At 41.5% G+C, this 14,164-nt stretch overlaps 1 protein-coding gene across 1 annotated transcript in view; it reads right to left on the reverse strand.

Annotated features, from left to right (window-relative positions):
- Positions 1 to 12,384, reverse strand: part of myo10 (myosin X) — a 258,827-nt gene extending 246,443 nt beyond the window's left edge. The window contains exon 1 of the mRNA XM_008108850.3: positions 11,973 to 12,384. Within this exon, the coding sequence (XP_008107057.2) occupies positions 11,973 to 11,999 (27 nt within the window). The 5' untranslated portion in view covers positions 12,000 to 12,384. The remainder of the gene's footprint in view (positions 1 to 11,972) is intronic.
- Between the last annotated feature and the right edge of the window lie 1,780 nt (positions 12,385 to 14,164).

A 14,164-nucleotide genomic window follows, 5' to 3' on the forward strand; every position in this document is an offset into this window, starting at 1 on the left:
TCAGTTAAAGTGGTGTCAAACTGCATTAATTCTACAGTGTAGATGCACCCCCAATTCACTGTTCCCATTGGAAATGACACCCATATTCCCTTACCACTTCACCTATCTACAACCTTAGTACACTTCAGGAAAAGTTGAACCACTTTGTTATAATGACTATATAACTGACATGCGTCCACAAAAACACAAATAGAGGGGATGGAAAGAAAAAAAATGTTCTCCTTTAATTGTTGCTGATGTTTTAAAAGGTGCTTTTAGGATGTTTAAAGATTTTTTTTAAAGATGTTTTTAAAATGTTTTTAAATTGTTGATTTTAGCTGGTTCTTGTAAGCCGCTCCGAGCCCTAGGGGAGTGGCGGCATATAAGTTTGAAAAATAAATAAATAAATAAATAAATAAATAAATAAATTGTCCTCCTTTCCCATACTTCATCTGATTTCAAACAAGGAACAGCATAACCCAAGGGCTGCAGCTTGTTGACATGACATCTGAATGTTCATTTGGATAAAATGCATTCTAAGGCTCAAAATGAAAATAATCAAGTTTAGTTACACAACACCAAAAAAACTATTGAAATATGTGGATCTGGAATTCATCACAAAACCACAAAACCAATATGACACTCTAGGCCTACTGCTGTTACTTTGTCCCCATTTGAACGCGTTCATCTTGCAACACTGGCTTTTATTGAACTATTTAAATGATATTTTGTCAATACATAACATTACTTTAAGAAAATCTATTCAGGCTGTAATTGTTCCCATTAACAAAAAATACATAAAGCAGTTTCTCAACTATTTTAATAAAATAAATGTTTTGCTTATAAAACTGCATATTGATGAAATATTTATATGCTTTAATTAAAAGTTTTAAGAACATTTTAAGAACAAAGTCAGCGGGACAGTGAATTTATTACAACACTGCAAGTCCAACTTCCATGAAGATATATCTGCACATATTCATGCAGGTTCTAGAAACTTTACTACACATTAGGAAGGCAAAACAAGTTAACTCAGTGACTATAGCTTCTCAAAACTCAGGGATTACTAACAATGGAGCTAATGGCAAGTACGCTTTGTAATCATCTTTTCTGTAAATCTAGTAGACACATCTTGGAAGTCTTTCAACCCTGTGTTCCTCCTGCTCATTATTGCAAAGTATATAGTGAGAGCCCTATCCTTTAGTCTTAGATACATTTCAAAGCTTTTCATCTGGCACTTGAACAGATGATCAAGACAGTTTCCCCCACTTGGAAGTTTATCTGACCTTTGTAAATCTGTAGAGACAGTTACTCCCACAAGCGATTATGATATCTCCCAATCTTCAAAGTAGCCTTCAAAAACTAAGAGAAGAGGCAGACTTGTCTGATTCATGGTTCAAATTTCGGACATCTGCCATAATAAGCAAAAATTATTTTTATTTTCTCCATGCTTTTCTCACACGACATTCAGTGTATGCACTTCAGGTTACAAGAGGGCAAGAATATCAATTCAGAAATTCACAACTATGTTTATATGGGACATAATAGGTACCTACACATTCATCATTACTGCATACTAGTACTTTCTGTGCTTTTCCCTAAAACATCTTAAAAACACTTTAAAAGTAAAAGGTGTCATGTACAAGGCAATTTTAAGAGGATCACCACAGATTCTTTCAGTGCTTAAAACACTTAACCTAAGTTTTGCCTCATTGCTGAGGTCTGCTAAAAATCACACAACAGGTTATGTGCTGACGAACACACTTTGGACTAATGCTCTGCACTCTACAAGAGCCTTCATTTGAAAGCTACTGGAAAGCTCAGCTAATTCAGAAGACAGATGCAAGACTGATAATTGGGCTGGTAAATATGAGCACATCATGCTAGTATCTTGCCATCTGTCAAGTTTTAAGCTGCCCTCTATGATTTTTTAAAAATGTGGTTTAAGAATTGTATCATTTTAATTGTTACTAAATTGTAAATTATGTTTCTTGTTGTAAACTACCCTGTGAATGTTATCCTAGAACAGTCTGTAACATCACAAATAAATAAAATGTATACTAATAAAATTCTAACTAGCTTCTAACGGTAAACATGCAAGGACCTCCAACAACTTAAAGGTAAACACAATTGCCAGACAGTGGCTAATACTAAAAGCATGCCCCAGAAGACAATAACTGGGTTAATCTTGCTGGTAAATAAATATAAGCAAGTCTTATCACAAAACAGAATTGAATGATATGCACACATTGAAATCTCTGGTCCATGACACAATTTACTGCTAAGGCTGAAATTGTTGAATCACACAATAGTAATGGGCCAAAGTTCAACTGGCATCATTTCATGAACAGCTGTCAGAAATCTCACTTTCTGTTAGTTCTACCAAGCAGCCTGAACAAAGGAATAGCTATTGCCACTACAGCAGTTTTTGCCACTCACAACTAAAAGCACCTTAATATGGCTTCACAGATATGAAATCTGACTTCAAAGTGTTGTTGATGGCATTCAAACCCTAAACAGCTTAGACCTTTAACATTTGAAAGAATAGATTTTCCTATATGTACCTGCTGAGATCTGCTAGAAAGGCTTTATTCTGTACCCCATCAGGGGGTGCAGTATGTTGTGGGAGAACTTGTGCACTCTTTTCTTCCCCTTCTAGCAGAGACCAGCTTGTCTTCAACATCTTAAGTTCCCCCTCACTCTGCTTTCCCAGCAATAAACAGCAGCAGAAAATATGTGATACACTAGTGTTGTACATGAGATTTTTATGACAATGTAAGGGGCAAGAAAAAGATGAACTCTTTCACACTACACAGCACTTATGATTTCATTTTAATTGCCATAGCTATATCCTTTGAATCCTAGGATTTGTAGTTTCGGGAGGGTATTTACAATTTTCTGCCACAAAGCTATAGTGTGTGCCACCAAACTATGAAGCCAGGATTCCACAGGATTCCATGGTAGTGAAAGCAGAATCACAATGTTATAACTGTGTAGTGTGAAAAGGCACCTAGTGTTCCTGTCTCCCATATTTATGCATCTGTATGTTACTAAATTTGTGAAGAAATGTTGTGTCTAAATTGCTTACTTTTTCACAACATATTAGTGAAATCTACAAAAACAACACAGTGATAAAGAAAACCAGCCTATCTTTGAGAAGGTAGCTGTAGCTGTCGCCATTTTTCTGAAATCAGAAACAGAAACTTACTGTACTTCTAAAGTGTTTCTCAATAGAGACACTTCATATTAGTGTTGTACCTAAAGCAATTTTAAGTGTTCTAAATCTCTGAAGGGAAAAACAGTTTAAGGCTGCCAAAGGACTCTGACATAAGGCCAGGACTAGTTCACTTACTGAAAAAAAAATTAGGAAAAGTTGTATGGCTACAGGACAGCAAATCAATTGTGAACAGGATGCCCTTGGACCGTTGTTTATCAAAGCAACATGAAACACTGAATGTTTGGTGTTTTACTTCTGAAGCCCTAATAGAATTCACTAGGATGACAGTACAAGGCAGGCAATAATTTGCTCCTAAACTCTGAATCAGTAGCCATGTTGGGGTCAGCTTCCCAAGCTAAAGGGACCCATCACACTAGAGTTTGGATCCACATTAAATCCGGTTTCTGCCTCCTGCAGAATTATGGGGTTTGCACTTTAATAAGGCCCAGGACCTGTCTGGCTGAGCTTGTTAAAAGGTCCCTCCCTAAAGTGGATTTAAAGTGGATCCAAACTCTAGTGTAATGAAGCCCAAAGATAGGATTCCTGCAGACAAGAGTCAGTTAGCAAGACTACTCTTTCTGATGCGTACACAAGACGTCCTCTTAGGTAACCCTTAAGGGAAACTGCATTTACCTTGTTTGGACAGTGCTGCTCTGAAATCCAGTGCCTTCCTTGCTATCTTCCAGTTTGAGGAAATAAAAATGTTTATACTCAACAGTCGGACTTTGGATACTGATCAAAGGCAAAGCACTATCCACACATACAGAGATCTTTAAAAGAACAGCAATGTTGGAAGGCCTAAAAGATTTTAGCTGACATCAAAGTCACACTTAGAAACCATAAATCAACATTTACCTTTGAAAGGCTACCACACTTTGCCTCAGGTGAGTCATTTTCATTAGTGCAAAAGCTTCATATCTCTCTGAGCTTCATATCTCTCTTACACGCACCTGCCCCATAAGTGAGTACAAAGGCTCCCAAATTCAAATGAAGGACCACAGACAGAAGAAGTCCTAGGATTCAGTTTTTCCTTTTATATTTCCTTAGTACTAGGAACTGCCACACCAGTAGCCTTACTTTATGGAATTCTGAAAGTTCTAGGAGATTATTTTCAAGGTTTAGACACAGTAAGTTAGGCAGAAAATATCTCAGAAAACTCTGTAAAGTTATTCCTCCTACACCTTTAAGATGCTGAACACCATGTAAGGAACTATGAGAACAATTTGATGAAAAACGTGTACTTTTAAGTCTCTTGATATCAAAGGACATGCCAAAGTACATGCCTGAATCCATCATACTGAAATTATCTTTGGACACTGTGCCATGTGGGTGGGTAAATGCATGTGTGCCCACACACAGAGAGAGAAAGACAGAGAGCTGAACATATGTGACAGTTATGGTGTGACATAGTGTCAACAAACATGAGTTGTAGGCCTAGAAGTCTGCAGGTCAGTTCTCAGTCATTAACATGATTGTGGCCTTAGGCAAGCCTTTGTTCTCTCCACTTTAGTGCCTGCTCTGTAATATCAGAAGAAAAATGTGGTCCTTTTTGCAGGACTTTGAGATAGCTGGTGTAAAGCATCTCAAACATTTAAAATAACTTCACATTTGTTAATCAATAACATACTACTCAACATCTTAGCATCAATGTATTTATTTGAAAGAAAAATGACATCAATCATTGTTTCCACAGAAAGCCAATTTTTTTTCAAAATCCCATTGTCACAGGGACAGAAAGTGAGGTGAAATATTCTGAACAGGCGCACAGACAGCAAAACAAACACCATGGGACTGTTAACCCTTACCTATGCTATCCAAAGACTATATATACTCTGTGTGTGTGTGTGTGTGTGTGTGTGTATATATATATATATATATATGCAACTGTAGTTACACTAAAAAAAAAGCTTTTGTTAAACTTAAGAACAAACCTACAGAACCTATCTTCCTCGTAACTTGAGGCTGCCTGTAAATAATCCAATTAAAACAGTTTGAAACTCTCAGAGTATAGTAAAGCTAAAAATATCACACACGCCATTAAAAAATCCTTCTACCACTGCCACATAAAAGCTGAAGCCAATAGAAACAGATCTTTGTCCACCAGTGAAAAGTTAGAGGAAGACCCCCCTCACCCCACACGGAAGGAAATTCTACAATCCGGGAGCAGAGTTTGAGAGGAAGAGTAGTAGGAGAAGAAAAGACGCAGTGAAAAGGGACAACTTATACTATGGAGTGCATGTCTTGAAAAACAATTAGGTTTTTAAAAGCAAAGGTTGGGTTTGGCAGGGAAGGAGGAAAGGGTGGAGATGAAACTGCCAGGTAAACAGTGACATTTCCAGTAACCTTAGGCTACAATGACTCAACTGGAAACATGTGAAGCAATGATTAAACTTCGATACACTTTCAGAATTCTCAATGCAACCTTCATTTACTTAAAGTATTTCATTTCAGGATAAACTACACCTGAAAAACATGTAAACTACACAAACAGTTTATTTTTAATATATAACTACAACTTGGTGACCCGGTGACACCCGGGTTATGAGAAGAAGATATTGTTTGTTTTGGGATGTTAGGTAATATCACTTAAGTCTGATCCTGAACCGTTGTTGGCTGGGTTTAGTGCTCTCTGGACAAGAGTGAACTACAACTCCCAGATCCAAGGTCAATCACCCCAAACCAGGCTTGTATGCAGTTGCCATATTGGGTCTGCGAGCCAAGTTTGGTCCATATCTAATGTCGGCTGGGTTCAGTGCTTTCGGGATGTAGATGAACTACAACTCCCAAAATCAAGGTCCATTCCCCCAAATCCCTGCACTATGTACAGTTGGTCATGGGGCTTCTCTGTGCCAAGTGTGGTCCCGATCCACTGTTGCTGGGGGGGGGGGGGGGTCACTGGATGGAAATGAACTGCAGCTCCCAAAATCAAGGTCCAGTCCCATGTTCAGTTTGTCATGGGTGTTCTCTGTGCCAAGTTTGGTCCCAGTCCATTGTCGGTGGAGGTCAGCGTTTCAGTGAAGGTACTGCAAGTCCCATCATCCGTGGCAAGCATGGTGCAAATCCATCATTGGTTGGGTGAACAGTGCTCTCAAATACAACTCCTGTAAAACATGGTAAATTCTCCCCAAACCTCTTATTCAGTCGCTGATCAATTCCTCCATTAACTGTGTGCCATAGGAAAGGGTAGGAAAGAGTTAAGATAGAGGCAGGGAGTGATGTCATGCAAATTAAGGGATGTCCATTTTGGAGGAAAACAGAACACCTAGGAGGAAATTTTCCCCGCATGAAAGCCTTCACTTGGGTGGGGGACATTATGGTGTTTGTGGAGAACATTGGCAAGGTTTGGGGCTACGTGTTCATGGCACTCATTCTTACCTGCAATGTCAGGTAAGGGAGGGCCATGGGTGTCTTCTGCTCAGTGGGAACTATAGCCTGTTTGTGGAAACAGGAGGCTGTCTATGTAAGTAGACACCTCCGCCTCATACACACATACACGTTTTCACTTTTATTATATTATTATTATAGATATAGATATAATAACAAACTTGTAGTTAAAAATACAAACTGCAACTGCTCCAGATTAAGATAAAAACTAATTTTCCTCAATGGAGACATATGGAAAAAAGGGTGATTTACTGAAGGGCACATATTGAAGGTGACAAGGTCTGCAAGAATCTGGACCTCCAAGTAACAAATCTGATCTCACCTGGCCACAGTTGTCCTTATCTTTGTAACTACTCAGCTATTCAAACAGAAGTGTTGTTCAAATAACTGGAAAATCTCCTACTTATTCAAATGCAAAAGTCAGTTGTTCCAGAATAAATGAACGCTGAACAAGGAAGGCCAATGATCGTTAGCAGTATAGAGATACATCTCATCTTCTCACATACAGAATCACGTTACATATTCAGAAAGGTGGGAAGTTATGTGCTCCTTGTTAGGGAAAAACTACCCTAAAATATAGCAGAGCTTCCAAAAATATAAACAGGATAAAAAGTTAAGCATTCAGCTCATTAGCCAGCAGAGCGTGAGGTGCCATGTGATGTGGCTGTAAAGAATTCAGAGCTGAGGCAGGCAGACTCCAATATTAAAAATCACTAAATATTTATTTACAATAATAAACAATAACTGCATTTCTGCAATAATCAAGACTGGGTCTGAGCTACTCTAATACCCATCTCTTCTAAGGTTTCAAGAGAGGAAAAATCATCCATCCCTACATCTCTCTGACACACACGCAGAGACCTCAAAGCACACAACTCATACTCTCCATATTATAATGAACAGAAGTCAGATTTTTAAAAAATGCTTGCAGTAGAAAAGTATCCATTCTACACAACCAATCAGAATGAGAGCAGAAACAGAAAGGAGAGAAGAAATAGATACATCCCCAACTGTCATACAGGAGACATGGGGGAAGGAAAACCCTTAGGCTATACTAAGCTAACTAAACTGTTCCTCATTGAGGACTTGAGACTCGGGCAGTGTGGTGTTGAACTCCAACATTCCTTTGTCCTAGAACAGTGGTTCTCAACCTGCGGGTCCCCAGATGTTTTGGCCTTCAACTCCCAGAAATCCTAACAGCTGGTAAACTGGCTGGGAAAATAAGCATGTTGGAGCACGCTAGCTTTCTACAGCAGAACAAATATGTAAAAATGTAGCACTCAAGCTTTCTGAATTCAGATACCTCTTGCCAGCTATATCTGAATATACCGTATCATTTCTGAAGATACCATTCAGTTCAGAGTTCAAAGAAAACTAAAAGAACATCATTTGGTATGAAATGTAAATTCTTCAGTAAAGGACACACATTTATTGTATGATGTTAGCTAAAATGCCCGGTACATTACTAGTTGAAAGATAACATAAAAATGCTTTAAATTAACAAGAAGAATCATTTGAAAACAACTCGGTATCATGGACTGGACAGAAACACTGGATCTGCATCCTTTAAGAGGGACTAGCCAACCTCCCAAAGGGGTTTTGACAATACCTTAAATACTTTGTCTATTTATTGAGTATCAACAAATTCTTCTTAATATTAACTTACATGTACTGAATAAATTTAAAACTGTTGTATCTGAACTTGTTTTTAAAATTGTTATCCCTCATTTTGGATGAATGATTATCTTTTCAATACTATATTCAATATTGTTTAGCTTCCCTGCCCACCCACACCTTCTTAGCTTCTTAATGCCTAGCCCTCCCAATACTGTGGGATCACAAGGCCCCACACCATTGGCTTTTCTGTCAAGGACTGGTTGTGTTTGTAATCCAGGATTTGGAGAACCAACCCATCCCCCAGTACCTGCTTGTGCTCAACATTGTTTTCTTGTAGGAAAAGCTCTTTCTCTAATTTTACACCTTATCAAAATAAAACTTTCATTTTAAATGGAAACAAAGTCACAGCACCTGTCCTAGCAGATTTGTTTAACCTCTCTCTCTCTCTCTCTCACACACACACACACAAACTCAGGTACAGACATAAAAGTCAAAAATTAGGGTGGAAACAATGTTGTCAGACCTGCTCTAGAAGTAAATTTGTTTAATCTCTCACACACAAACTCAGGCACACAAGTCATGAATTAGTCTTGTAATAAGCTTGTGCTTGGTTGTAATCATCTACAATCATAAAATCTGAAGAGAGCATTGACAAAATGTCACATGCTCCACTTACTGAACACTTAATCAGCTGTAAAGAAATTGCTCAAGAATATCTACCTCTACAAGGCTCCTTCAGGCAGCTAGAAACAAAAAAGCTAATGTTTACTTCAGACCTTAACAGAGTGATATGAATTTCCACTAGCTACACTACCTCATCTTTACAACCAATCACACACCAAAGGAAGCATTATTTACATAAGGTCTATCCCAGGGACAAGTGACCTTGAGAACAAGTATGCTTTCAATTCCACTTCTGAAATCTTGACGTTAAACAAATTCAAACTTCCACAAGATCACAAATACTCAGGGTAAACCGGTTCTGATGAGAGATAAACCCTAACCGGGAGTAAGCAAACACATGCACAAACCCAACTTTACATTAAATAGCAGGAAAACTTCAATGGTGTTAGGGCATTTTTAGTGTAGCACACCTGTGGAATGGTTAAGTACCCAAACACTATTCTGGCACAGAAAGTCTACTAAAAGTTTGTTTCAAAACAGGGACACAGTTCTCTTGCTTTGGTCAGCGGAGCTTCAAGGTGAGTCATTTAAGAACAACAGCAACAAAGGAACCCATGTTTCCCAATTTCCACAAGAATGAATTTCTTTGATTGACATCTCCAAAAGGTATTACTTACAAAACAAATAAAATGTCTCTCATTTCACAACCATACACAATGCACATAAAAAGCATTTTAAACAAATGCTATGGTTCCGGTACAGGGCTTTCGGGATTGCAGACCATTCCAACGTTTTTTGGCGGCTCCTTGTAAGCCGTACTAGAAAAAAGGGGGCAACATCTGGACTGCATTAGAAAGCGGACAAGCGAAGACAAAAGAGGAAATGGACCAAAAATGAAAATAAATCCTCACTCTCCCCTCCACCTCCAGGGACACATCTGTTTCTTCCTTCTGCTCCGCTGGCATTTGAGGGGGACCTTTTGTGGGACCCCTGCAGAGAGGCCTGCCGGTGCCAATCCACAGGAAATTTTTTGCAAGAGGAAATTCCAGGTCCTTGTTTTCAAAGAAACGTTGTGCTTGTAGGCACTGGCAGCACTTCGCTTCTGATTGGGCTCCTAGTGGGCCAAACCAGAAAAGATACAAAGCTAAAAGAAAGCCTTACTGACTTTAAATGCAAGACACTGCCACACATTGGAGGCGGATCCACACAAAAGGCAGCTCACCTTTGGGATCAAAGGGGAGACAAAGGAAACAAACACACCAAAACACATCCCACCGCCTCTTTGGCAATCCACATCCCATGCTTCAGTTCACTTTAAAGGTGTGAGGGCTGTTTTCCTCGAAAGCCTGAGGGACTTCATCTGCAAAAGGGGATATTCATTCTCCAAATTTCTTGCTTGCTTCAAAACCTGTCCCAAACTTTTCTCATTGCGTGCAGAGTAAGTGAGCTTTTCTGGCCAGCTATTCTTTCTGGATAAATTGCCTTTTTTTTGGGGGGGGGGGGGGGGGCAACAAGTTGCTCAGGATCCCTGCCTCCAGGTCTTTAAAGCTGGCACCGACAGGGCAGTGAGGCCGCTTTACACTGACATATAATTCAGATTATCAAAGCAGATCATCTACATTATCTGCTTTGAACTGGATTATATGAGTCTATACTGCCATATAATCGAGTTCAAAGCAGATAATATGGATTTTATATGGCGATGTAGGCCTTTTCCACATAGCTGTATATTACCCACACTGAACTGGATTATATGGCAGTGTGGACTCAGATAAGACATTTCAAAGCAGATATTCAGCCCTTCCAGACAGCCCCTAAATCCCAGGATCTGATCCCAGGTTTTCTGTTTATCCCAGATTATCTGGTAGTGGGGACTCAGGCCCCTTCCACACATCAGAATAAAATCCCTCATTATGTGCTTTGAACTGGAATATATGGCAGTGTGGACTCAGATAACCCTGTTCAAAAGCAGATACTATGGGCTTTTCTGCCTTGATATTCTGGGCTATATGGCTGTGTGGAAGAGCCCCAAGTTTAAAGCAGAAAACCTGAGATCAGATCCTGGGATATAGGGCCTGTCTGGAAAAGCCCATTGTGGATTACCCGCCTTGATATTCTGGGTTATATGGCTGTGTGGAAGTTCCTGTAGAAACGGTCAGAGTGCACCTTCACTATTCACAGCAAAGTGCATGATGCAGGGCCCTTCCCCATTCAGCTGTGTGGATGGGGCCTCAGATATTCCAATTCAAAGCAAATATTGTGGATTATTCTGCCTTGATATTCTGGTTAAATGGCTGTGTGGAAGGGCCCTCATTCCCCAACACCTGATGAAAAACAGCCTGCTGGAGGTGTGCTTTTTGGAATGTCTAGATTGAGGCTGGGCCAAAAGGCCATCACAAAGGGCTTTCAATAACTGAGGGCCCTTCCAGACAGGCCCTGTATCCCTGTATCTGATCCCAGGTGTTCTGTTTATCCCAGATTATCTAGCAGCGTGGACTCGTATAATCCAATTTAAAGCAGAAAACCTGGGATCCCATTCTGGGATATATGGCCTGTCTGGAAGGGTCCTGAGGCACCTTTCGACACTGTCAAATAACATCCAGATTAGCTTCTCTGAACTGGATTCTATGGCAGTGTAGACTCTTATCATCCAGTTCACAGCATGTAATGTGGATTATCTGATTTGATAATCTAGATTCTATGGCAGTGTAGAAGGGGGATATCTATGGGCCCTTCCACACAGCTATATAACACAGAATATCAAGGAGGATAATGCACAATATTGGCTTTGATCTGGGGGCCCTTCCACACAGCCCTATATCCCAGAATTTAAGGCAGAAAATCTCACAGTATCCGAGTGTGGACTCAGAAAACTCAGTTCAAAGCAGATATTGTGGGATTTTCTGCCTTGATATTCTGGGATATAGGGCTGTGTGGAAGGGCCCTGGGTTATCTGAGTCCACACTGTCATATAACCCAGTTCAATGCAGATAATGTGGGATTTTATTCAACTGTATGGAAGGGGTCTTAGTCATGCTTTTATTTTTGTTTACAATAGCACAGCATCTAATACAGTAGTAGAGGTAGGATATCAAATGGCGTGGCGTAAAAAAAACAGGTTCGGAAGTTATCAAAACATCAATCTTCTCACCTCGACGAAGAAGCAGCAGCTGTCCATGGCTGCTGCTGCTGCTGCGCGACCTCCTCCCCTCAGGAAAAGTGCTGCTGCTGGAGGGCGAAGGGGCCCCAGGGCCTCGTCAGGGCCTGGCAACTGCTTCTGCCCCTCTCTCCACCGCCCTCGCCATCCCGCCCGGCCTCTCTCCCCTTCTCCTTGTTTTCTCCGCAGGCGCTCATTCAGGCTCCCTCCTTCCTCAGCGCCGCATGGCTCCTTCTTCTTCCTTCCACAGAAGTTTTGAGGTATCCGACCCGCGCGCGAGACGGGAAGGTGTGCGCGCGCCTGCGTTTGTGTCTGTGTGCTCCTCGCGCACAAGCACGCGCCCCTACCCGTCCGCCCAAAGAGGGGCTTTCGCTGCTTGCTTGCTCGCTCCCTCTCTCCCGGCTGCTGTTCCGCGGAGTCTGAGAGAGTGGCGAAAGGCACGCCCCCCCCCCCCCACAGCGCGTCGCAGCCAATCCCAAGCCAGGAGCGCCTCTTTGGAATCTCGAGGCGGGAGGCGCGCGAGCCGCTGCTCTCTTTCTCTCTCCCCCCTTCTCTGAACTTCCAGACAGGTAAAAAGGCTGGAATTGGGGTATTGAAAAGGGGTTGAAACTTTGGGTTGCTGTGAGTTTTCCGGGCTGTATGGCTATGTTCCAGAAGCACTCTCTCTTGACATTTCGCCCACATCTATGGCAGGCATGCTCAAAGGTTTTGAGGTCCGTTGGAAACTAAGCAAGTGAAGTTTATATATCTGTGGAAGGTCCAGGGTGGGAGAAAGAACTCTTGACTGTTTGAGGCAAGTGTGAATGTTGCAATTCACCGCCTTGATTAGCATTGAATAGCCTTGCAGCTTCAAAGCCTGGCTGCTTCCTGTCTGGGGGGATGCTCTGTTGGGAGGTGTTAGCTGGCCCTAATGAGCCCTTGGTGGCACAGTGGGTTAAACCCTTGTGCCAGCAAAACTGATGACATGAAGGTTGGGTTGCTGACCTGAAGGTTGCTGGTTCTAATCCAACTTGGGGAAAGCGTGGATGAGCCGCTATTTTGGGGGTGGTTTGAACCCCTAAACCGCCCCCTTGGCTATGGGCTTGGGCACAACTGCATACTGTACAATTGATTCCACACCATTCTAATTGCCATGGTCCAATGCTATGGGTTGGAATTTGTGGAGACACCAGCACTCTTTATTTATTTATTTACAGCATTTATATTCCGTCCTTCTTACCCCGAAGGGGACTCAGGGCGGATCACATTACACATATAGGCAAACATGCAATGCCTTTTAACATAAAACAAAGACAAGCAAACATAGGCTCCGAGCGGGCCTCGAACTCATGACCTCCTGGTCAGAGTGATTCATTGCAGTTAATTGCAGCTGGCTTGCTCTCCCGCCTGCACCACAGCCCAGAGGTAGCTAAAAGACCTTGTTAAGGGCCTTTCTATACAGCCATATAACCCAGAGTATCAAGGTAGATAACCCACAATATCTGCTTTGAATTGGATTATATGAGTCCACATTGCCATATAATCCAGTTCAAAGCAGTTAACGTGGATTTTAACAGCTATATGGAAGTGGCCTAAGACTGCAATTATTATTATAGATGTACTTACTTACTTACTTAGGCGATCCCTCGTAGTTCGAGGAGGATTGTCTTCCATCTTTGGTGTCTTGGGGGTGGGTTCTTAGGTGGCTGAAGAGACCTATTCTTGATTTGCATGTTCTCCCACAATGAGGACATTGGTTTCTAGGTGGAAGACGGTCCCAGTCAGGGTTGGCTTGATGGGCCTTCCTCTTGGCACGTTTCTCCCTTAAGCCCTCCATTTGTGCCTCTTCAAACTCCACAGCACTGCTGGTCGCAGCTGACATCCAATTAGAGCGCTCAAGGGCCAGGGCTTCCCAGGTCTCAGTGTCTATGCCACAGTTTTTAAGGTTGGCTTTAAGCCCATCTTTAAATCTCTTTTCCTGCCCACCAACATTACGTTTCCCATTCTTGAGTTCGGAGTAGAGTAGCTGCTTTGGGAGACGGTGATCGGGCATTCAGACAACGTGGCCAGTCCAGCGGAGTTGATGGCGTAGGAGCATCGCTTCAATGCTGGTGATCTTTGCTTCTTCCAGCACACTGACATTTGTCTGCCTGTCTTCCCAAGAGTTTTTCAGGATTTTTCTGAGGCAACACTGATGGAAACGCCCT

Source organism: Anolis carolinensis, chromosome 4 (genome assembly GCF_035594765.1).
Source record: "Anolis carolinensis isolate JA03-04 chromosome 4, rAnoCar3.1.pri, whole genome shotgun sequence".
Taxonomy (NCBI): Eukaryota; Metazoa; Chordata; class Lepidosauria; order Squamata; family Dactyloidae; genus Anolis; species Anolis carolinensis.